At 38.5% G+C, this 26057-nt stretch overlaps 1 protein-coding gene across 1 annotated transcript in view; it reads left to right on the top strand.

Annotated features, from left to right (window-relative positions):
* The window catches only part of Hacl1 (2-hydroxyacyl-CoA lyase 1), a 32784-nt gene extending 10550 nt beyond the window's left edge, over positions 1–22234 (top strand). The window contains exons 7-17 of the mRNA XM_090321812.1: positions 1052–1146; positions 3275–3387; positions 6030–6165; positions 9039–9144; positions 11103–11186; positions 13591–13692; positions 14482–14636; positions 15562–15720; positions 18051–18158; positions 19886–20072; positions 22180–22234. Coding sequence (XP_090177938.1) covers positions 1052–1146; positions 3275–3387; positions 6030–6165; positions 9039–9144; positions 11103–11186; positions 13591–13692; positions 14482–14636; positions 15562–15720; positions 18051–18158; positions 19886–20072; positions 22180–22212 — 1278 coding nt within the window. The 3' untranslated portion in view covers positions 22213–22234. The remainder of the gene's footprint in view (positions 1–1051; positions 1147–3274; positions 3388–6029; positions 6166–9038; positions 9145–11102; positions 11187–13590; positions 13693–14481; positions 14637–15561; positions 15721–18050; positions 18159–19885; positions 20073–22179) is intronic.
* The last annotated feature ends 3823 nt before the right edge of the window (positions 22235–26057 follow it).

The raw sequence follows: 26057 nt of genomic DNA, 5'->3' as shown, positions 1-26057 counted from the left end.
CATTTTAATGTTCACTGTCATTTAACTATAGAAACAGAAGTAATTTTTGCACAAAGTTTCTGTGCATTAGTTTTTTATTTCTGTTTTTGTTTTGCCAGCCCTGGTACATGACTCAGGGCCTGAGCACTGTCTTTGGGCTTTCCCTCTACTTTGGACTAACCCTCTACTACTTGAGCCATAGCACCATTTCCAGCTTTTTCTATGTATGTGACATAGAGGAATCGAACCCAAGTCTTTGTGTGTGTTAGGCAAGCATTCTACCACTAGGTCAAACTGCAGCCCCTATGTTTTAAATTCTATAAGTGTAAAAGGTATAATAAACCCCTTGGTATTTTCTCATATGTATTTGCAAAAAAAAAAAAAAAAGTGGAACTAATTCATGTAATCTCTTAGTTCATTAAAACAGCATATCAGACACTACTTTTAGTTAGGCAGCATTGTATGTGAAATTACATTTAAACTCAGAACCAGGAGTTATAGAAATGATCTGATACGTTGCTGTTCTTGAAAACTCTTCAATCATTAGGATTAGGAAACGGGTAACAATACATGTTATAGTGCAAAGACTGACAAGCAGAGCCTAGTCAACAACTTCCAAGACTGAAGTGTTAAAGAGTATGAATTTTAAATCCTAAATACTTTCCTACCTCTTCCCTTTCAAACAAAGAATCTCTTTTAAAATGTATAAACTTAGGGGCCGGGAGCATAGCCTAGTGGCAAAGTGCTCACCTAGCATTCATGAAGCCCTAAGTTCGATTACTCGATATCACACATTTGGAAAAAGCCAGAAGTGGCACTGTGGCTCAAGTGGCAGAGTACTAGTCTTGAGCAGAAGTGTCCAAGGACAGTGCCCAGGCCCTGGGTTCAAGCCCCAGGACTGGCAAAAAAAAATGTATTAACTTAATGAAGGGCATTTTTGTTTTCTTCTCCTAAGATGACTAGAAAAAATTTAAATAGTATTGGTTTCACAGTTGTAAGCTATCTTCAAGTGGAATATGATACAAGAATTGAGATTTGTAAAAATCTTTTCTTCTGTTGGGAACGAGTGTAGGCAGTGAGAAACAGTATCTATGGTCGTCCAGGGGCTTGTTATGTTGACATACCTGCAGAGTATGTGACCCTCGAGGTGGATGTGACTTCTGTAAAGTAAGTGATAGCTATTTGAAGTTCTTTATGAAGTTAATATTGTTATAATGCTTGTTATCTTTTTAAAAGAAGTTGTCTACATGTTTATAAATTAATTTGCATTTGTTTTTAACCTTTGATGATTTAATAGTTAAACTGAATCTTTTACTTTTTTGTGTATGTCAGTCCTGACGTTTGAACTCAGGACGTTGGCATTGTCCCTGAGCTTGTGTATTCAAGGCTAGTACTACACTAATTGAGCTGCAGCTCTACTTCCTTTCTGGGTGCTTAATTGGAGATGGAAGTCTCACAGACTTTCCTTCCCAGGTTGCCTTCAAGTGATGATCCTCAAGTATCAGCCACCTGAGTAGGATTACAGGGGTGAGCCACTGGTGCCCAGTATTAAATTGAATCTTAACAGAATTCTGTTTATTAAAATAGTATTATTTAGTAACTATTTGGGGACTTCTTACTAAATCAAATACTTGAAGTTCCCTGATTTCCTCATTTGAAATTCCTCCTCCAGTAAGCACATGGTTAATGTCGAATGGATTGTTCATAATTGTTCTTGTGTAAACCAAGGGATGAAGTAATTGAAAAGTTCCTATGACTCATAAAGTCTTTGTGTAGCTATCTCTATTATTTTTATTTTTATTTATTTATTTGTTTTTGTTTATTGCCAGTCCTGGGCCTCGAACTCAGAGCCTGGGCACTATCCTTGGGTTTTCTCCAGGCTAGAGCTCTATCACTTGAGCCACAGCACCATTTCTGGCTGTTTTCTATGTTTGTGATACTGAGGAATCTCAAACCCCAGTCGTGCATGCTAGGCAAGCACTCTACCACTAGGCTAAACTCCGGCCCAATCTCTATTATTTTTAAATGTTCTCACAACGATGTTTCTATTATTTGTCCTCCCCTTCCCTCCCTCCCTCCCCCCACTCTTTTTTCTTTTCTTTTTTATTTTTTTTTCCAGTCCTGGGGCTTGAACTCAGGGCCTGGGCCCTGTCCCTGAGCTTCTTTTGCTCAAGGCTAGCGCTCCACTACTTGAGCCACAGTATGATTCTGGCTTTTTCTATTTATGTGATACTGAGGACTTGAACCCAGGGCTTCATGCATGGTAGGCAAGCACTCCACTACTATGTCAAATTCCTAAGCCTCCCTCCCCCATCCTGTTATTTCTTTTTACTTTTTTTTTTTCCAGTCCTGAGGCTTGAACTCAGGGCCTGAGCACTGTCCTTGGACACTTTTTGCTCAAGGCTTGAGCTCTGCCACTTGAGCTCCAGCACCACTTTGGCTTTTTCTATGTATGTGGTACTGAGAAAATTGAACTTCTGGGTCTTCGTGCATGCTAGACAAGCACTCCTACCACTAGGCCAAACTCCCAGCCCCCATCCTGTTATTTCTTAACAATAAGTGAGAAGTACAGAAATCATTTCTTAACCCTTTATAAGGATCAGTGCTTGGCAGTGCATCAATCTGTTGCCAATTAAAAAGTTGCTGTGGACTCTGGGCTACTGGTGGTATTTCCTTGTTTTTATAAGTGAGCTGAGTTTTTTCCATTTTAACAAATATTGGAAAACCTAGAAAAGTAAAAAGAATTAATAAATCTTTTCATCTAAGGATTAACTTTTGTTACTGTTTTTGGTCATGGGGCTTGAACTTAGGGGCCTGGGTCTGGCCCTGAGCCTCTTTGATGCTCTACTAGTTGAGCCACCATGCCGATTCCAGCCTTTTCTGAGTAGTTTATTGGAGATAAGCGTCTTCTGGGCTAGCGTCAAACCTTGATTTTCAGGTCTCAGCCTCCTAAGTAGCTAGAACTACGGGGATGAACCACTGGCACTCAGCTATATAAACATATGTATATATTTATATTTATATATTTTTTGCCAGTCCTGGGCTTGAGCTCAGTGCCTGAGCACTGTCCTTGGACTTTCTCAAGGCTAGAGCTCTACCACTTGAGACTCAGCACCACTTCCAGCTTTTTTTCTATGTATGTGGTACCAAGGAATCGAACCCAGGTCTTCGTGCATGCTAGGCAAGCACTTTAACCACTAGGCCAAACTCCCGGCCTTCATTTGTATTTAAAGTTTACAAAATAAGGACTGTTAGAGTTGACCTCATTTAATTAACAAAATTCCTTTATTTCCAGGTTCAAGGAGTGCTGCCTGCCACCTCCTCTTAGCATGGCAGATACCTCAGCTGTGAATATGGCAACATCTGTTATTAGGAATGCCAAACAGCCCCTTCTTATCATTGGAAAAGGTAACATTGACTAGAACTCTTGAGTCTTGCTAGCCTGTTAAAAATACTGGTTCTTTTTAGAAATTGTCTCCACTATTTGTTATTAACTGCCCTAATGTTTGAAATTAGAATAGGAATTTCTTCAATAGAGAATTATCCTTGTATGCCCAGAGATCTCATTGTTAGAAAAACAGTTCTGTTATATTTATTGGAACTTAAGTAAAATTTTTCTTTTTTGGTGCTGGTACTTGAGCTTGAACATAGGATCTGGATGCTATCCCTTATTTTTTGTTCAAAGCTGATGTTTTACCACTTGAGCCATAGTTCTACTTTTGGCTTTTTGGTAGTTACTTGGAGATAAAAAAGTTTCATAGACTTTGTTGCCCAGGCTGGCTTGGAACCATGATCCTAGTATCCTTAGCCTATTTAGTAGCTAGGATTACAGGCACAAACCACCTATACCTAGCTTTCTTTTCTTTTTTTTTTTTTTAAATTGTGAAACATTTCGAAAGATTTAGAAACACAGAAGAAACTCTTCATCCAAGGAAAATTTCTTTTGATAATGATGATACTGGTGTTTGAAGTTTAAACTTAGTACTTCATGCTTGCTTTGCTTGCTCATGGCTGGTGTTCTACCATTTAGAGTAAATAGATGTCTGTTTATATAAGCTATGACAAGCATGTTATTATATTAAGATTTTTCCATATTTAAGATTTAAGGTACAATCATCAAAAAGAAAACTGAATTAAAAGGTAATATTTTTCCCCTCTCCCCCCACCTGCAATCCTGTGTTTGAATTTTGGGCTTGGGCACTTTCTTGAGTGTCTTTGTAATCAAGGCTATCGCTGTGTCACTTTAGGCTTTTTCTGAGTAGTTTATTGGAAATGAGAGGCTTACAGACTTTTCTGTAAGGACTGGCTTCAAACTGTGATCCTCAAATCTCAGTCGGCTGAGTAACTTCGGCAGGTAACTGCTTGAATCTCAGTATCTCACCTGTAAAATAGGGATATTAACTGCCCCAGTAAGCTGCAATTAAGTAGCATAGTATGTACAAAGTGAATGCTAGCTTTCCTTCTTTCTTTAGCAAATACTTGAATACTTATGATCAGATAAGAGCTATAGGAAGTATTTATGAGAGATGCAGAGGAATGATTGTGCTTTCTATCAATGGAGGAATTGAACTGGTAACAAATGATTGCAGTATAATCTTAAATAGTGTGTACAGAAAGGATGAAGTGGAGCCTAAGAGAAACAGCAGATTTGTCTGAGTAGGTGGTATGAAAAGATAACTAGAAAGAAATGGCATGTGGTTGTACCTTGGGAAAGTGACAGTTCATAAGGAGATTAGGAAAGCAGAAGCAGTCTAGGAAGATGCACTGAAATAGGAGAGTAAGGAAACTTTCTGGATGAAATAATGAAAACTGTTTTTCATCATACACACATAGGAAAGGATTCTGAAATGGTCATGCGGGGGGTGGGGTGTGGAGATACAATATTGAATCTGAAAGCACAATGTACTGTTTTCTATACTATTTCAGGAAGTGTAAGTTCCAGGGAATGTGGCTAATGGTAGAGTGCTTGCCTAGTATACCTGAAGTCCTGGATTCGATTCTTCAGTACCACATACACAGAAGTGGTGCTGTGGATCAAGTGGTAGTGTGTGAGCCTTGAGCAAAAGAAGCTCAGAAACAATGCTTAGGCCTTGGGTTCAAGTACCAGAACTGCCCCCCCCCCAAAAGTATAAATTCCAAAGATGGATAATAGTCTAGCCCTGAAAAAGAGTATAACATTAAATAGCTAAAAACTCAGTGACCTTCATGACAGTGGAAATGGACTCATTTCCATATATTCCTATATTATATAAGAAATCATTGAACAAACAGTAAGTTGTTTTCAATGTTATCATGGGCATGTGGTTATTCTGTAGGTGTAAACTGTAAAAACAAATTGTGTGCCCCTTTAACATTAGCCTTGTTACTGTTAAGGGATTATAGAGCTATGGAAAGATCTGCAGAACTTCAGAAACTCATGTGCCCTGGAATAGATTTTGCAGAACAGGTTTTGCTGGTGGTAGAGGGAGCCTTCCTCCTTCGTAGCAATGGTCTTCCTTACCCAGTAAAGATGGCGTGTTCAGGGAATTGTAGAACCATAACATAGAGCAGGTAAAGTCAGAACAGCAAGAGATACAAGAGGTGACTGTTGTTTAGGGTAGATTTCTTCAAAATAATTCAGATTATTGGTGGGGGGGATGTAAAACTGCTTTTATAAGCATTTTAAAATATCAAAGATAGAAACCATAGTTATAGTTTCTTTTGTGTTTAAGCCTATGTATAAGCAGGAGAGTATTTGAGATCTTAAAAGCAATTTCACATGAAAATTTTTTTTCATATATTTTTATTGTAATTAATAGAAGGGTTACATTATATTCGCCAGATAGAAGGTGCATTACTTCACATATATTGATACCCTTTCTCATGTCTTGGTCCCCATTTCCCTCCCCCCACCCCCACCCCTCATCTTGTTTACCCCCCTTCCCTATCCAGTTTCAAATAACCAAATACGCATATATCCAATATATCAGATAACAATATCACATGAAATATTTTGAGGGTTCCAGTGGCATGCTTAACCAAATCATCCCATGCATTTATATTTCTTATAGGTGCTGCTTATGCTCACGCAGAGGAGAGTATCCGGAAATTGGTAGAACAATGTAATTTGCCGTTTTTGCCCACCCCCATGGGGAAGGGTGTGGTTCCTGACAACCATCCAAACTGTGTGGGCGCAGCCAGATCCAGGTGTGTGGCATTCCTGATCTTAAATACAGTAGCTTGACAGATCTTAGGCTAACTTAAAAATTATGTGGTGTCTTTAATGAATCTAGAGACAAGTTGTGAAAGACTCACATAATTTTAATTATTTTTATGATCTGTTCTTTTTTGAACTCTTCAGTACTTTACAAATTTTATTGTCTTCTGATCTCAAGGTTTTAAATGTAGTCATTTGAATCATTGTTCTCCTACATATGCTTTGTTGTTTTTCTTTGGATACTCTAAAGCTTTATTTCATTTTTTCTTTTTCTTTTTTTGGCCAGGGGCTTGAACTCAGGGCTTGAGCACTGTCCTGGGGTTTTCTCAAGGCTTTCGCTCTACCACTTGAGCCACATTGCCATTTCTGGCATTTTCTGTGTGTATATATGTGTGGTACTGAGGAATTAAACCCAGGACTTCATGCATGCTAGACAGGCACTCTACCACTAGGCCATGTTCCTTCCACTTCCCTCCCCTCTTTTTTTTTTTTTCCATAGCAGTCTTTCTCCTACTAGAATTCGATGATATTACACATTTTCATTTTTAACTCTAGATTGCTGAGTGGCCTTGATAATATTCATTGATCTATTCATTTCAGTCTTTTTGTATATTAATGTTCTGTTAAGAAATTCTATCTTTTTATTTCAAGAGTATTTTTCTTCTTGGAGCATATTTTAGTAGCTGCTTTAAAAATCCATTCAGCAACTCCTGGACATCTCAGATTAGCACCTACTGTTGTCTTTACTTTTGAGAACTGGTGACATTTTTCTGTATTGAATAATTTAGATTGCATCTTGGATTTTTGGACCATGATAAAATCCTCTGCTACATGTCCAATGTTACTGTTCTACAAGAAATCAACAGAGTTTAGATAGGGTCTAGACTGTTGATTTTCTCTTTCTTACTATGGGCAACATTCCTAGAGCCAATTGTGTCTCGGAGACTTTGCTTAGTTACTGTATGTCTGCACATACTCAGCCTAGGGTGAGTCCAGAAGCAGGGACTTCTCTTCTTTATGGCTCCTACTCCAATCTCTGATTCCCAAAAATTCCTTTTCATGGCCATTGCAGCCATACCTGGTCAAGAAGAGAAAAAATTAAAAATAAAACAACAAAACCAAAACCAAAAAACCAAAGTAGCTGGGCCTGGTGGCTTATGCCTATAATTCTAGCTACTCAGGAGGCTGAGATCTGAGGATTGAGGTTCAAAGCCAGCCGGGCACTAAAGACTATGAGGTTGTTATCTCCAATTAATCCCTAGAAAACAGGAAGTAGGGCTGTGGCTCAAGGATAGGGTGGTAGCCTTGAGCTGAAGACCTCAGGAACAAGGCCCAGGCCCAGAGTTCAAGCCCCATGACCCACCAAAAAAAAAAAAACCCCACAATTCACATCATATTTTATCAGATTTACAGCATTTGTTTATATAAGGGGTTTTGTAAAGAAGTGAAAAAAAAAAAACACTATGCCAAACTTTTAGTATTAGTTTGTGTAAACACAGTAAGAAACAGACGAAGTAGGGTTTCCTATAAATTTATTACAAAAATAACCCACACTACTTAACCTAGTAAGCTGACAAAACAAACTTGAAAAGGACCCAGTTAAGCTCAAACATGATGATAGATGCTTAGTGTCTCAGCATTGAGCTTTCTTTTTACCAGTTGTCTTGTCTGGGCACAGTGTCCCCATCAGGTCAGCATGGTAAGTGCTGCCGCCTGTAGGCCCCAAGCTAGACTGGGCGATCTGCTGTGCACAGTGCTACCTTTAGGGTCATATGGAAGCCTCTTTTTTTTTTTTTTTAAATAAGTAAAACAGATAAGCTTCCTATCCTAATAGAGCCTTATTTTCCATTGTGGTGAAAGAAGGTACTAATAAACAGTCAACATATTAAAGATAAAAATATAATCCATGTAAGTATATTAAATAAGTCATAAAGGATATTAGGAGATGTTAAGTATAATTGAATAGAAGGAATAGAATAAAGCAGCACCAGTGGCATATGCCTGTAATCCTAGCTTCTTGGAAGGGTAAGATCTGAAGATTGAGGTTTGAAGCTAGCCCAATCGGGAAAGTCTTCGATATTCTTATCTCCAGTTAGCCTGCAGAAAACTGGAAATAGAGTTGTGGCTTGAGATAGAGTGGTAGCCTAGAGCAAAAAAGCTACTGGAGGAACTCACAGCAGAGTGCTTAAGGCTTTGGACACAAAAAAAGCTACAGGACAGTTCAAGCACCAGCACCAACAGAAGAAGACGAAGAAGAGAAGGAGAAGAAGAAGAAGAGGAGGAGGAGGAAGAGGAAGAAGAGGAAGAGGAAAAATGAGGAAGAAAAAATGGTTAAAGTAAGGTAGTGGTTACTGAGAGTGGATGTGTACCCATGTATACATTAAAGTGAAGGAATTCTCTGGACTCTCATCTAGTTCCCTTTCTCTTCTTGTAAAAAAAGTTCTTATTGACATTCACACCCATGTAATATCACTGCCTGCTAACTATAATAAACTTATAGCACCATATGTAGGCTCCTTGGAATTTTTCACTGTGCAAAGGACCCAAGCTAACGTGATCAAGTTACTGGAAACTAATTAGTGATACTTCATCTGGTCTTTTAGGCCAGGTATGGGGGTGCTTGCCTGTAATCACAGAGCTTCTGAGGCTGAAACAGGAAGATTGTGAGATTTAGTTCAGCCTGGTCTAAAAAGCAAAAGTATTTAGTATGAAAGATCAAATGTACTCTGAAAGCTGGTTTGCAAATCTAATGTAAGCTCCAACTTATTTAGACTTTAGACATACTTTTAAAATTAATTATAGGATAAGTAAAATAAAAGATACCAATATAGTTTTTGTGTTATATCCTTTTTTTAAAAAATAGAGCTTTGCAGTATGCTGATGTGATTGTGTTACTTGGTGCGAGACTAAATTGGATTTTACATTTTGGACTACCTCCAAGATATCAGCCACATGTGAAGTTTATTCAGGTACTCAGAAGAGATTGCAAATGAGAGCTATTTGTGGTTCATTGTTCACCTTCTCAGCTATTTTCACCTCTGCTCTCTTTTTGGCTTTTATAAAGAATCTTTTCTCTTTTACAAAATGAATTTTATAAGCTGTCTAACATAATTACAGGTACCAAAGTAAGCTGGCTTTTCAAACCACTTTACTTCCCACCAGAATACTTTCCAAAATAAAGTTCCACGTAGTTTGAAAAGCATAATTTGCCTCTTTTTCACATTTTGAGTATATTTAAAAATAAAGAGATTTAATAGAAATGGTAAATTTAAAATGAAGCAGTTACCATTGTTCAGGAATATATCTTTCTACCTATCTTCCTTTTGTGTGTGTGTGCTGGTCTCAGGGCTTGAACTCAGGATCTTGAGGCTTTTGTGCTCAAGGCTCTTGTTCTGCCAGTTGAGCTACAGCTCCATTTCTGCCTTTTTGTGATTAATTGGAGATATGTGCCTTATGTACTTTTCTGCCTGAGCTGGTTTCAAACCATGATCCTCAAATCTTAGCCTCCTGAGTGGCTGGGAGTACAGGTATGAGCCACTGGCACTCAGCCTATTTTTCTTTTAGATATAAAACCTTTCACCTTGTGATTGGAAATCTATACACTACCTCTCTTTCACCTGGGAAACTGTCCCAGACCTGCTGAAATCAGCAACTCTGGCCTCTAGCAATCTGCGGTTTAACAGACACTCTAATATGATAAACATTTGAATTTGAGAACCTCTGCTGTAGGTATCTATTTCAAATGTAATTCAATAGAACCTTATCGGTTAGACAGATCAGCGCATTCCTATGCATGTAATGAGCCATATCTAAGTTCCATAGAGTGCATTTTACTGTACTTTATTTTATTTTTATTATCTTACATAAGTTATACAGAGGGATGTTTCACTGTTACATTTCTATTGAGTAGATTTTAAAGTAAAAGAAGATGATAAAGTTCTTTTTACTAGCTGTAATACTCAGTATAGTTCTATGGACTTTTACTAAGGAACTTCTTTCATATCAAGTATTCTTTATCATATGCTGTGTATACTGTTTGTTTATTCAGGTTTTTTGTTTTAAGATATTTAAGAATAAACATCACCAGACACTGATGGCTCATACCTATAATTCTAGCTAATCTGAAGACTAAGATTACAGGATCAAAGCTCAAAGCCAACCCAAACAGAAAAGTCTGAGAAACTGTATCCAGTTAGCTAACAAAATGGCAGACTGGAGACATAACTCAAATGGTAGAACATCAGTTGTGAGCAAGCAAGACAAGCAAGAGTACAAGGCCCTGACTTCAGGCCACAGTACTGGCACATTTAAAAATAAGGCCCGGAGTTTGGCCTGGTGGTAAGAGTGCTTACCTAGCATGCACAAAGACCTGGGTTCAGTTCCTTGGTACCACCTACACAGAAAAAGCCAGAAGCTGGGCACAGTGGCTCATGCCTGTAATCCTACTCAGGAGGCTGAGATCTGAGGATCAAGGTTCACAAAGCCAGCCCAGGCACAAAAGAACCTGAGGCTCTTTATCTCCAATTAACCTCTAGAAAATGGGAAGTGGGGCTTGGCTCCAGGGTAGGGTGATAGCCTTGAGCTGAAGAACTCAGGGACAGAGCCTAGGCCAAGTTCAAGCCCCATGACCCGCCAAAAGAAAAAGAAAAAAAGCTGGAAGTGGTGCTGTGGCTCAAGTGGTAGACAGTAGGCCTTGAGAAAGCCCAAGCTCAGGCCTTGAGTACAAGCCCCAAGACTGGCACTAAATAAATGAATGAATGAATATTACTCATCAGGTTGTTACATACCTGTATCCTCTCAAGTACTTAGGAGGCAAAGATAGAAGGATTGAAGGTTGGAGGCTGGCCTGGGCTAGCTACATAGATCCTGTCTCAAGAAGATTTTAAAGAAAAAAATAGATAGGCCTATCCTTCTTTTTCTTTTTCAGATTGATATCTGTGCAGAAGAATTAGGGAACAATGTAAGACCTGCAGTGACTTTGCTAGGTGACATAAATGCTGTTACTAAACAGGTAAGAACTTTTATCTGGGATTTAGCTTATTTGGATATATTACAATCTTGATTTGGTTGGTGACAGGTCTGTTGTCCTTTTTAAACAAAATTTATGATAGAAAACACCCAAGTCCAACTTTAGAACTTGGTAAATCCAATTTCTTGTACACAGCTCATATTTATGTAAGTTAAGTAATTTTGAAAGACACCTAAAAATTTAAATTCATCTAGTAGACAAACTGGAATGTGCTATGTAGGATCCAACATACTGAAAATTTATAATATAACTTTTCAACCAAGAAATAATTTACACACTGAAAAAAAACTAATATTTTTAAGACAAGATAGAGCATTTTACTTTCCAAACTGTACAATCAATGGCTTTTCTGGGTTCCTCTTGCTTTTACACAATTTCTGTATTTCTGTGTGACTAATTTGTGACATGATCCTCAGGTGATACTTGCAGTCATAACTACACAATATGAAGATGCAGTCCCCATTCATTATGAAATCCCTGGACCATTCGGTCTATCATAGGACTCCTTAGGTATTTGTCAGCCTTCCTATAAGGGTTCTGTTGAGGGGTGGTTCTCCTTGTAGTGTCAGAGACTGAGGAAGGCTTAAGAGGCCCTACCCTTGAGATGTGAAGGAGATATCCCTTCTCTCTGTCCTAAAGGAATCCCAGCATAACCCAGACAGAAGCTTACCATGTTATCCATTTGTCTTCCATCAGTTATTTATTGCACAGAGGAGAAAAACGGTATGGACCATGTAAAGCGCAGAATAGTACAACATTGTAACTTTAAAAAGAGGTTTTACAGCTACTTTGGAGGCTAAGATCCGGAAGATTGTGTTTTAAGATGAGCCTGGGCAAAAAGTTAACAATGTTCTATCTAAACAAGCAAATGATTGTGGTATGTGCCTGTGATCCCAGCTTCCTGTGTAGCAGGATTGAAGTCTGAGGCTGGTTTTGGGGAAAAGTGCTAGGGGTGGGACTCAAGGCCCTAAATTCAAATCCCAATATTGCCAAGAAAGAAAGGACTTTTTTTCTTTTGCCAGTCCTGGGGTTTGAACTCAGGGTCTGAGCACTTTCCCTGAGCTTCTTTTGCTCTACCACTTGAGCCACATCACCACTTCTGGCTTTTTTTCGAGTATGTTGGAACCAAGGGATAGGACTGGGGTCTTTGTGCATGCTAGGCAAGCACTCTACCACTAAGCCAAACTCCAGACCCTTTCTTTCTCTTTTCTTTTCTTTTCTTCTTCCCCCCCATTAGGATTTGAACAGAGGGCCTCACAATTGCTACATTGCTATTCTACCTCTTTTTTTGGCAGTCATAGAGCTTGAACTCAGGGCTTGGGCACTGTTCTGAGACCTTTTTGCTCCAGGCCAGTGCTGTACCACTTTGAGCCATAGCTTCACTTCCAGTTTTCTGATGATTAATTAGAGATGTGAGTCTGATAGACTTTCCTGCCTGGGCTGGCTTCAAACCTTGATCCTCAGATCCTCAGATCTCCTTAGTAGCCAGGATTTTCGTGTGAGCCACCAGTGCCTGGCTGCATTCTACCTCTTGACCCATGTCTCTGGCCCTAGTTTTGCTGGTTATTTTGGATATAGACTCTTACTTTTTTTCTTTTCTTTTCTTTTCTTTTTTTTTGGTCAGTTCTGGGGCTTGAACTCAGGGCCAATACACTGTTTCTGAGCTTCTTTTGCTCAAGCCTTAGCACTTTACCACTTGAGCCACAATGCCACTTCCAGCTTTTTCTGTTTATGTGGTACTAAGGAATTGAACCCAGGGCTTCATGCATGCTAGGCAAGCACTCTACCACTAATCCTTATTCCCAGCCTTCTAACAGGGTTTGCTGTTTTTCCTTTCTTTTTTTCTTTCTTTCTTTCCTCCCCCCCTCTTTCCTTTCCTTTCTCTCTTTCTCTCTTTCTCTCCCCTGGCTGGTTTTAAACCACAGTTCTCCAAATCTGTTTGCTGAGTAGCTAAGATAACAGGACTAAGTCACTGGTACTTGGCACAAAGAAGGATTTTTTTTTTTTTTCCAGTTCTGGGGCTTGAACTCAGGGCCTGAGCACTGACTGTGCTTGGGCTTTTCTCAAGGCTAATGCTCTACCACTTGAGCCACAGCACCACTTCCAGCTTTTTTCTATGAATGTGGTACCGAGGAATTGAACCTGGTCTTCGTGCATTCTAGGCAAGCACTCTACCACTAGGCCAAACTCCTGGCCCCCACTTCTGGCTTTTCTATGTATGTGGTACTGAGGAATCGAACCGAGGTCTTTGTGTATACTAGGCAAGCACTCAACCACTAGGCCAGACCCCCAGCCCGCAAGAGAGATTTATAAAAAGAAAATTAATATAAGTTTAATATAGAAATGGAAAAAAATTAATTTGTGATAGTTTTGTTCTTGTTAATAGCTTTTAGAACAATTCAGTAAAACACCGTGGCAGTATCCTACAGAGAGCAAATGGTGGAAGACTCTGAGAGAAAAAATGAAGAGCAATGAAGCTTTATCCAAGGTAACATGGGACCCACTGAAACTCAAGGAACACAGGCTGATGAGTCACTTGACTTTGCCATAATGTAACATAAGCATTCCTAGGAACCATCAATCTGAAAGATCACATGAACGTAACCATAAGGCTCTGAAAAGGCTGGTGCTGAGGTACAACAGCCAGATAGGACAGTGCTACTAAAATCCTAGATGGCTTTTCTGTCAACACTACAAGGCAGAGCACTGTACAGAGGCATGTGTCTTGATGGTTTTCACTTCATTCAAAGACTCTACAATTATGGATATAGCAGATCTCCTTTACTGGCCAGTGTGTGGGAGAACTGAATTTTGAGATTGTATTCTATCATACTAACATTTTTATTTTAAACTTAGAACCATGATGTTTTAGAGGAAAATACTCTGGAATAAAATACTCAGTTTTTCTGAGGCATGGTATTCCTAAGAGTGCTCAAAATGATTTATTTTGTTTGATCCAGTGTTTCCCAGTTATATGGGATTAAAGACTCTCTAGAGTTTTCCGTATGTTCCTGTTTATCATGGATCTCTAGGACAAGAGATATTTCCCAGTTTATTTGATTGTGTCCTAAAATGGGATCTGCAACACAGTTTTCTTCTATGTCCCCATACATACTGTTCACAAGTCAAAGTGTAGCTGATGTATAGCCATTTGAGTATCTTAATAGTTTATAGTTATTTCTTAACTATTCCCAAGTAAGTTTGATAGCTTATTGGCATTGTTTGTTTCTATTGTATCCTAATCTAATTTAGAGCATATTTCTCTCTTCTATTTTAGGAATTAGCTTCCCAAAAGTCCCTACCTATGAATTATTACACAGTATTCTTCCACATTCAAGAACAGTTGCCCAGAGACTGTTTTATAGTAAGTGAAGGAGCAAATACTATGGACATTGGACGCACTGTGCTTCAAAACTATTTTCCTCGTCACAGGTAAGATTTCCAACAAAGGTTCTAGCACCAGTAGCTACTACTCATATTCCTTCTATTCCTAGATAATCAGGAAGCTGAGATCCGAGAACAACAGTTTGAAGTCCTCCTGGGCAGACAAATCTGAGAGACTTTTTTGTTGTTGTAAGTAGAGGGGCTTGAACTCAGAGCCTGGACGCTGTTCCTGAGCTCTTTTGTGCAAAGCTAGCTATCTACTACTTTGAGCCATAGCTCCCCTAACAGTTTTTGAATGGTTAATAGGAGATAAGAGTTTTGTGGGGAGTTTTCTGCCCAGGCTGACTTCAAACTGCAGTTCTTAGATCTCAGCCTCCTGAGTAGCTAGGGTTACAGGCATGAGCCATCAGCACCTGGCCTCTGAGAGACTTGTATCTCCAGTAAACCTGCAACAAAACAAAACAAAAAAACCCAAACCCCTCAGACTAGAGGAATGGCTCAAATTATAGAGCTCCAGCTATGAGCAAAAAGAGCTGAGTAAAAGTGTGAAGCCCTAGGGTGAAACCCTAGTATCAGCCAAAAATAAGATTTCCAAGGAAGAAATTATAATTATACTGTACTTAATTTGATACTACATTTAGTTGGAAACTACTACAATACAGACTAAGAAAACATTTAAGGACTATATGTGGTCAGTGTATAAAGTATTATTAGGTTATGTTTTACATCTTTAGTATGTCTTTGGTAGTATATAATAATTTATATACTTAAATGTTCTCCAAATAAACATGGGTTACTGTTTGTTGCTTGTCTTTAACAATTTTATTCTTTATACTCTAAATATTTTATGTGGAAGAAAAAAAGCATCTTTGTTATTTTTTCTTGGACCATGTAAATATGAGTAGAATGTTTATGCCAACTCTACCCTCTGTGGTAGGCTCTAGAGTTTTATTTTAGCTTTGTTCTCTAACAGGCTTGATGCTGGTACTTTTGGAACCATGGGTGTTGGTTTGGGATTTGCTATTGCAGCTGCTGTAGTGGCTAAAGATAGAAACTCCAAGCAGCAGGTCATCTGTGTGGAAGGAGACAGTGCCTTTGGGTTTTCTGGCATGGAGGTAGAAACCATCTGCAGGTAAAACAATCCAGAACCAGAGTATTTCATTCTCCTAAATGTGAAAAATCACACACGAGACATGGTTGGTTGCCAGGTATTCATTCATCATGGGCAAGGTGCCTTGTACATAACATTGTACTGTGTCTTGGGGATACCAGTTAAATGACCTAGGAATTTTCTATCCCAGGACAGTATGGTCAGACCAAAAATCTATACAGCTGTGGGAAGTAGTTTTGAGCTCACCGAAGAGAAGATACTTGAGCCCAAGAAAAACTGAAGAGCACAGCCTCTGGGACAAGTGATCCAAGTTTAAACACTGGTTCCACCCTGTCAGAGCCAAGTGGCACTTAACCAAGTACCTCATCTCTACAACAAGGATAGGAATACTTCCTGTCTTGCAGGTGGTTATGAGGACCAAATGAGATCATTAAGTTAAAATTTAAGATACAATTCAGTGAATGTGTGCCATTCATGTACCTTGTAGTTGTGAGAATTTATGGAGAAACACGTGACTGTGGCTCCTGTGATTCAAGTACGAAAACTTTATTCCCCAGCTGTATTTATCTATGATAAAAACATTCTAAGTCAGAGCTCTTAGAGGTCTTCCCATCTTTGATTCATAAAACTGTCAAGATGAAGGGGAAGGTTGCCTGTTAGAATGCCTGTATTGACAACCAAGTGATATATACTGAAAAGATAATTTATGGGGAAATCAGGCTTCTAGAAAATAGTTATTCCTTTTTGGCATAAAGAACAAATAGTTGTCACATTCCTTTTAACAGTGTGCACTCTAGGTTTGTCTTTACCACCTGTCCTCAGATACTACATACAAAGAAAGCAAAACCCACATTCTTTTTCAGTCATTAGTGAAACCTGATCAGTTTTTTTGCCTTGCATTGTTAGATGCTGTTTTTTTTTCTCTACTGATCACACCATGCCTTGTGTTTCTGATTACAGGTACAGTGTTTTGAGTGCACACTGGAAATGTTAGTCACTGTGTCTTGCATTAGGAAGGGCTGCTTGTCTGAGGGGCTCAATGAAAAGAAATGGTACTTCTCAGTGCTCCTAGGAACTATGTAGGGGTATTAAGAAAGATGGTTTGTTTTCTTTTTCTTTTTGGCTTTTCAGACAAAATAGATACTTTTTGTTGTTGTTGTTGTTGGTCATGGGACTTGAATTTTGGGCTTAGGCACTTTCTCTAACTCTTCAGCTCAAGGCCGCCACCCTACCCTGCCACTTTTTTTTTTTAAACCAGTTGTGGGGCTTGAGCTCAGGGCCTGAGTACTATCTTTGAGCTTTTCTCAAGGCTAGAGCTCTACCACTTGAGCTACAGCACCACTTCCAGCTTTTTCTATGTATGTGGTACTGAGGAATTGAACCCAGGTCTTCATGCATGCTAGGCAAGCACTCTACCACTAGGCAAAACTCTCGACCCCAATAGATACTTTTTATAGACATACATTGTATATAGAGTTGGTATCAAAAAATGAAACATCAGAATAATCAATAATCAGATCCATAAATGGATAACAACTGACTTGAAAAGACATTTTCCAAATGAAGAAGTATAAACAGCTAATAAATAAATGTAAAAACTACTTGAATAACTGGTCAACATCTTCACTATCCCCTATTATTACATTCTTTCTATCATTCCTTAATGTTTCTGTTAATGATTTGGTATTCTTTTTTTTGCCAGTCCTGGGCTTGAGCTCAGGGCCTGAGCACTGTCCTTGGACCTTCTTAAGGCTAGAGCTCTACCACTTGAGCCTCAGCACCACTCCTGGCTTTTTTTTCTATGTCTGTGGTACTGAGGATTGAACCTGGGTCTTCATGCATGCTAGTCATGATTTGGTATTCTTTATTAGGATAATAAACACATGAGTTATAATATTACAAAAATCCTATAGAAATGTTACCTTTTTACTTTTTGAGAGTCTTGGGGCTTGAATTCAGGGCCTGTGCACTGTCCTTGAGCTTTTTCAAGGCTCTACCACTTGAGCCACAGGACTACTTCCATTTTTCTCTTTGTATGTGGGTCATGGGGCTTGAACTCTGATTCTGGCACTGTCCCTGAGCGCTTTAGCTCAAGGCTAATGCCCTACCCCTGGAGCCAGAACCCCAGTTCCCATTTTCTAGTGATTAATTGGAGATAAGAGTTTCAGGGACTTTACTGCCTGGGCTGGCTTTGAATCGGGATCCTCAAATCTCAGCCTCCTGAGTAGCTAGGATTACAAGCATGAGCTACCTCCTCCAGCGATGTTATCTATTTTTAAAGTGAAAATTTCGGCCTAAAGAAAACAAATTAGTTTTTTAAAGTTTCCTTCATATTTTGCTTTCGCTTATAGGTACAATTTGCCAATCATACTCTTAGTAGTGAACAATAATGGAATTTACCAAGGAATTAATGCAGATACTTGGAAAGAAATGTTAAAATTTCAAGATGCAACTACAGGGTGAGTATTTACTTTGTCTCATCTATTTTAATCTGTGTTTATAAGTTTATTGTATTAGAGTGGCATGTGCCTATAATCCCACTTACTTGGAGGCAGAGACAGGAGGGTAAAGGTTCAAGGCAGAAGTTATCAAGACCCTACTGATGTATGTTAAAGTGAATACAGACAGCATTTGTGTCTTTATATTAAAACTAAAAATATTAAACACTGCAATAACAATCAGATCAACAAACAGGAAATGAGTATTGTTTGTTTGGATTGTTGGTCCTTAATAAGCCAACCTTGTATTCCTCGTTCTTTTTTGCACAGTGATTTATGATCAGGTAGCCACTGAAGATTCACATCAGTAAATGTGATGTTGACGCCTCCTTAATGACAAAGCTTATTCTAAGCGACTCCCCAGAACTACTCCTACACCAGGAAGAAAATATGTGTGTTTCCACATTGCACATAATCCAGAGTTCTTTCTTCCTGTTACCACGTAGCTAAATCTGATGGCAGACTCAAACTAAGAGAGTATTATAGCTGGCTATAGAGTATAGGACAGATGTGAATGTATGAGCCTGGGGTGGTACTGGGTACTAACATGTTTGTTTATGCTGCCCTGGCTTTGGTGAGTCACTGTTATTTTTCAGTAACTGTTATTTTTTCTCTTGTATTCATAATAGTTGAAAGTGTAGTCTGTATAATATAGTAGCTACTAGCCATGTGTTGCAGCAAAAATTTAATTAACATTAAATGAAATTATAAGTTCAGTTGTTCAGTTTAGCTGTATTTCAGTCACTTATACAATCGGTGGCCAGTGGCTACCATATTGGCTATAAAACATTTCCATCAGGCTGGGAGTATGGCCTAATGGTAGAGTGCTTGCCTAGCATGCGCAAAGACCAGGATTTGATTTCTCAATACTACATACATAGAAAAAAAGCCGGAAGTGGTAGAGCTCTAGTCTTGAGAAAGCCCAAGGGCAGAGTTCAGGCCCTGAGTTCAAGCCCCAACACTGGCCAAAAATAAAAAAAAATATATGTATATATATATATACATATATGTATATATATATATATATTCCATCATCACACAAAGTTGTGTTGGACTCAATTAAAAATATAGAAAGCTAGATATAGTAGTATACCCTCAAACCCCAGATACTCAGAAAAACATAGAATAAAGAATTTTTGTTGTGTTAGACTTTTCATTATTGTGACAAATACTTTTGAGAAACAGTTAATGGGAGGAAATGTTTATTTTGGCAGTTTCAGAGATTTTAGTCTGAGGTAGGCTGATGTTGTTTTTGGCCTGAGGCAAGTTTGTACCTAGGCAGAGGGTAAGGTGGAACAAAGGAGCTTTCATTCCTGCATTCAGGAAGCACAACCTAGCTCCCAGGGACTCAGCTCCAGTGATTTACTTTCTCCAACCAGGCCCTACTTTCCACATTCTGTCAAGAGTGAGATTTTGAATCCATCATTACATTAATCCAGTCACTTCCCAGAACCCCTACCTCTGAATACTGCTTGCAACCAAAGACTAAGCTTTTATTGTGTTAGCCTTTTAGGGAGATTGTTTGATAGCCAAACTGCAGCATTAGTGTACTGACACCTCAGTTTTCAGAGGTAAAAATATGCTTTTCAGCTTAGCTTCCTTTGTCACTATTTTAGAGATTGGATTTTTTTTCTTCTTCTAAAAAGCTTTATGATTTAAATTTCATCGATTCATGATTTTCTCTTCAGGATTCCTCCAATGTGTCTCTTGCCAAATGCACATTATGAGCAGGTCATGATTGCATTTGGAGGCAAAGGGTATTTTGCACAAACGCCAGAAGACCTCCAAAAATCCCTGAGGGAGACCCTAGCCAACACAACTCAGCCCTCTCTTATCAACATCATGATTGAGCCACAAAGCACAAGGAAGGCCCAGGTAAATGCACTTGCCATGAAGAGAGCAAAAATACATTTGCTCTCTCCCTGTTCTTCTCCAAAAAGGAACACCCTCCATAGTTCTTTCTAAACCATTCCCCAGTTTAGTAATTTCATTTTTCATTCACTGAATATTTATTAAGATACCAGTTGTTATATTGTGTTAGAGTATGCCAAACAAAACTAGGCTTACAATTCATTGAGGGAGAAGAATAGTCCAGTGACCTCGTGGCTGAGTACTGCATTACTGTGCAAGGTAATGGCCTAGAAAGAACTAAGCAAACAAAAATCAAAGAATCTGGTTTTTATTGGGCTTAAGTATAGCTTGAACTGTAAATGATTTGTCTTAGGTACCTGATGACTTTTTTTTTTTTTTTTTTTGCCAGGCCTAGGCTTGAGCTCAGGGGCTGAGCACAGTCCTTGGACTTTCTTTTTTTTTTTTTTTAACTTTTTTTTTTTTTCTTGCCAGTCCTGGGCTTGGGCTCAGGGCTTGAGCACTGTCCTTGGACTTTCTCAAGGCTAGCACTCTACCACTTGAGGCTCAGCACCACTTCCGGCTTTTCTGTATGTATGTGGTACCAAGGAATTGAACCCGGGTCTTCGTGCATGCTAGGCAAGCACTTTAACCACTAGGCCAAACTCCCGGCCCCTGTCCTTGGACTTTCTCAAGGCTAGAGCTCTACCACCTGAGCCACAGCACCACTTTTGGCTTTTTCTATGTATGTGGTACCAAGGAATCGAACCTGGGTCTTCATGCATGCTAGGCAAGCACTCTACCACTAGGCCAAACTCCCCGCCCAACCTGATGACTTTAACCATTTTGCTGTTGCAAAGTTATTACCTAAGCATGGAGACATTACGGCTATTATGAGAATTATGTTCCAGAGACTCCCCATGATAGGTGAAAATCCATGAAGCAGCAGCATCAGATACTTGTCCTCACCATTTTTGTGCTTTACTTTTGTGCTACTTTGTGGATTTTCAGCTCTTATGGGGTTCTCTGGAACATAACTCCTGCGATAGGTGAGGAATCACTATTTCCGTTAAGAAAAAGAAACCAAACAAAACAGCAATACAGTGAAGCTGCAATAAGTGAACCATGATATAGTGAGGGATGACTGTAATTCTGGAATTGTTGAACAGTAGTCACACAGGTCACTGTTCCTTATGACTTTTATAGGCATTCTTTTAACCAAAAGAATTGCTGTACTAGGCATTCTTCGTGCCTGGGGTGCATTATTTATTCTATTTTAAATTATAGTTAATGGGGAGAAAGGGATTGATGGCTGAGGAGTGATGAGAAAATAAATGTGTGTGCTTTTCTTAGAACAATTGTTTAGTACGGTATGTAATCTTTGGGCCCTCGCAATTTTACAGTCTTAGGTCCTAATTCTAGTGTGCTTTAGATTCCCATATCCTCAGCCTTTTTTTTTCCTTTTTCTTTTTCTTTTTGACAGTCCTGGGGCTTGAACTCAGGGCCTGAGCACTGTCCTTGGTCTTTCCTCAAGGCTAGTGCTCTACCAGTTGAGCCACAGCATCACTTTTGTTTTTTTCTATATATGTGTTTACCAAGGAATTGAACCCACATCTTTGTGTGTGCTAGACAAGCACTCTACCACTAGGCCAAACTCCCAGCCCCTGCTATATCATCAGTCTTATGTTAGCCTGCCTCAGTTTTGTGATTATTCTTATATTTCTTGCATTTAGCCACTTGAATATTATTTTCATTCCAGTAGAATTTTGCATATAGAACAGGGCCATATGTGTAGGATGCCCTAGGTCCTTGTGAACACTTTCATACACACTTCTTTCTACTCTCAGACTTGAAAGCTCAGACCTCTGTGGACCTCTCTTGTTTCCTCTCTCTATTGGAGTGCATTTCTGGTTCTGCTGGACTCTGAAGTCTTTGTGACCTGATTACTGTTAGTGGAAGAGGACCCAGAAAGAGGTCCCAACCATTTTAGGTTGTTTCACCACACAGGAAGTATAAAGTTTATTAATGAACTTTAGCTCTGTTTTTATTGGGCCAAAGGCAAGCCATTTGATCACCATTGTGCAGTTTCATACGTTTGCTCTTTCTGACTGAATGTCATCTTTTCTTTCTCTAGGATTTTCACTGGCTCACTCGCTCTAATATGTAAATAAAGGTAACAACTGATGGTCTTTGAGTTTTTTCTTTCGTACAGAGTGAAATTTTATTTTCTGTGGCACAAATACAATATTGTTAAAATCGAACAAAAAACTTTAAAGTATATTTTATAATAAAGGAATGGATTAAAAGCTGAAGGTATTATTATCCTCAAAAGTTCACCTGCTCTTAAAGGCTTGACACAAGCCAGTGGCACTGTTTGAGATGGTGGAGCCATCTGGAAACAGGTTGTTGGAGTTGTGCCCTTGAAGGCAATATTTGTATCTTGCCATCTTCTTCTCCTTCCTGGTTGCCATGAGGTGAACAGCTTCATAGGCCACCAATTCCCTGCTGTGATGTACTGCCCCAAAGCAGGTTCAAAGGCAACTATGCCCTAAGCAACCATCGTTCAAAACTTCCTGGAGCTGTTAAAGTAGATCCTTCCTACTTTTAGAGTTCATTTTTGGAATATTTTGTAACAGTAATAGAAAGCTGACTGACATAACAGTCTACTACAGAAATATCTGTTTAAGGGTGGTTGTGGGTTGAAACCTGAAGGTTTGGCTCAAGGAGTAGAGCATCTGCCTTGTAAACATGAGGCCCTGAGTTCAAATCTCAGTCCACCAAAAGTTATCTAGTATAGAGACATATTCAGTAAGTTAGGGTATGTAGGTTAAGTACTTTCTATTTCATATTTTGTCTTAATCATTTAATAACTTAGTGCATATTGGAACTTTCATATACTTATGAATTGCATACTTTTCTTATAAATAAAGAAGTTACTAAGCTGAAGATGAAATCATACCACACTCAGTTTTATACTTGCAGGTGTATTTAGAGTAGCAAACCCTAGTTTTTTCATGCCACTTTGAAGTCAACAGAGTTAGTTTTAATATAGTCATGTGCCTATACACAATGACTTTTTGGTCAATGACCAAATATGTCCACAAATATGACAGTTGTCCCATATGATTATAATTGAGTTGAGTAGTTTCTATCATTTAGTTATGTCTTAGCCATCATAGCCAAATAATACAACATGCTTATGTGTTTGTGGTGATGCTGATATAACAAAATCTACTGTATTGCCAGGCATCTATAACACACACACACACACACACACACACATAGTTATGTAATATATAATACCATGCAATGAAAAAATGACTTGCTGGTTTATATATTCACTGAATAAACTTTTTAATCTTAATCTATACTTTTTAATTATTATTTTAGATTGTGTTCCTTGTGCTTATTTTTTTAAAGTTTGCTGTAGTATACAGTATGCTGTTATACTTGTATCATCCTCATATATCTCATCTTTAGTGTGTCTCCTGACTGCATTATTTTTCTTGTGCTTTATTTAGTCTTGTGCTTCATCATGACCCTAAAGCAATATGTACACACACACCATATAGTTTAGGGATGTAGTAGGCTATGCCATCTAGATTTGTGTAAAGTACACCCTGTGATAATTTTGCAGATAAAATCACATATGAACCTATTTCTCAGAAAATATTCTCATTAAATGACACGTGGCTACATAAAGAACTCATATAAATAAGAAAAAATTAATGCATACTAGTTATACTTTATTAAATCTACTGCACAGACAAAAATGTAAATAAGTAATAAAAGTTAGTGTGGGAAAAAATAATTAAAGGAATAGTATGTATTTTCCAGTACTCAAAAGAATAAAATCTACTTGATGAGTAGAATAGCAAAGCAAAAGTTGGAAAAATGTGTGTATGAAAGAAAATGACAGAATATAGGGCATACCTTTCAATAATAATATTATAATGTTTATGTTAAAGGTCCTAACTCACCAATCAGAGGGTATAAAACAGCAACCTGAACTAAAAAACTAGATCCAACCTGTTATTGTCTACAAAAAGACATCCACTGACAAAGACCAATAAAGGCTTAGGAAGAAAGGATGGAAAAAGATCTGAGCAAATAGACCCTGAAAGCAGCCAGGAGTCACCATACTTATATCTGGAGTCATCAGACTTACAGACTTCAAGTTCACTCAGAAGGGACAAAGATAGTCACATGAAGATAGCAGATGATATGATCATACAGTTAACAGACCCTATAGAGGTCACCAGTTCTTTTAGCGCTACTAAATTCCTTTGGAAATATACCAACTCAGTACATGAAAATTAGCAGCCTTAAGGGTGACATTGTCCGAAGAGAAATGTACTCTTTACATGACTTGACTCACATTACTGTAACCTTTGTACATCACCTTTATAATAACTAGAAAACTTAAAATCAGCATATATATGCCAACAATGAACAGGTTGAGAATTAAATTCAGAAAATAATCCCATTTCACAATAGCCTCAAAAACAATAAGATACCTAGGTATTAACCAAGGAAATGAAAAACCTTTATGAGGAAAGTTAAAAACACTGAAAAAAAAATAAAGAAGACAACAAAAACTAGATAAATGTCTCTCATGCTCATGGATTAATAGAATTAATATTGTAAAAGTGGCTATACTGCCAGAAGTAACCTACAGATCACAATGTAATGCTACAGACACTATGGAATTAAGAAGAAAACCTAGCTAATGCTTGACAAAGGATCCCAAAACATCTAGGAAAAATAACAAATGGTGCTGGAAAAAGTGATTAGCCACTTGAAGGAGATAGAAAATAACTCACCCTGTACCAAACTACAAATTGATCAAAGAACCCTGAGTAAAATCTGATACTTGAAACTTACAACAAGTAAAGGTAGGGAAAATCCTGGAATTTACAAGCACTGGTAAATATTTTCTGAATAAGTCTCCAGTTGCCCAAATTAAAGATTCTCTGCACAGCAAAAGAAACAATCACCAGAACCAAAAGAAAGCCTGTGTAGGGCTAGGAGTTTCACCTAGTAAACTGCTTGTGTAAAGCAGTAAAGTGCTTGTGTAGCATGCATGAAGACCTGGGTTTGATTCCTTGGTACCACATATATAAAAAAAGCCAAAAGTGGTGCTGTGGTCCAAGTGGTAGAGCTGTAGCCTTGAGAAAGCCCAAGAACAGTGCTTAGGCCCTGAGCTCAAACCAGAAAAAAAAAAAAGAAAGCCTGTGTAAAGGGAGACAGTCTGCTAGCTATACAGCAGGTAAAGGAGTAATATACAAAATATACAAAGAACTCAAAACAACTAAACAGCAAGAAGAGAAATGATCCAGTCAATAAATCAACAAGCAAACACAGTTCTTAAGAACTGCAAGTGGCTAATAGATACATGAAACCATGTCTAACACCTTTAGCCATAAAGGAAGTGGAATTCAGAACCACTCTTAAGATTCTACCTCACCTCAGTCAGAATGGCAGCCATCAAGAAAACAGTATAATGTTGGAAAGTATATAAGGGAACAAGGATCCTATATACACTCATGGTGGGGAAATAAACATGTAACTACTACAAGATTCCTTAAAAGAATAAATATCAACCTTTCTTATGACCTTGCTGTACCACTAATTGATCATGTATCCAAAAGAAAGTAAATGAACATCAGAAAGACATCTGCGTAGCTATGTTTTCTGTAACACTATTCATAATGGTCACAATGATGGAATCAGCTGAGATGCCCAAAAGCATATGGATAAAGGAAATGTCTCTCCCTTGGGCCAGGGGTTTGGCCTAGTGGTAGAGTGCTTGCCTAGCATGCACAAAGATCTGGGTTCGATTCCTTGGTACCACATACATAGCAAAAAGCCGGAAGTGGTGCTGAGGCTCAGGTGGCAGAGTGCTAGCCTTGAGAAAGTCCAAGGACAGTGCTCAAGGCCTGAGCCCAAGCCCAGGACTGGCAAAAAAAAAAAAAAATGTCTCTCCCTCTCTCCCACCCCCACCATGGATAT

The sequence above is a fragment of the Megascapheus bottae genome, chromosome 2 (genome assembly GCF_031878675.1).
Source record: "Megascapheus bottae isolate mThoBot1 chromosome 2, mThoBot2.hap1, whole genome shotgun sequence".
In the NCBI taxonomy this organism is placed as follows: Eukaryota; Metazoa; Chordata; class Mammalia; order Rodentia; family Geomyidae; genus Megascapheus; species Megascapheus bottae.
This window is presented reverse-complemented; position numbering and strand designations above follow the sequence as displayed.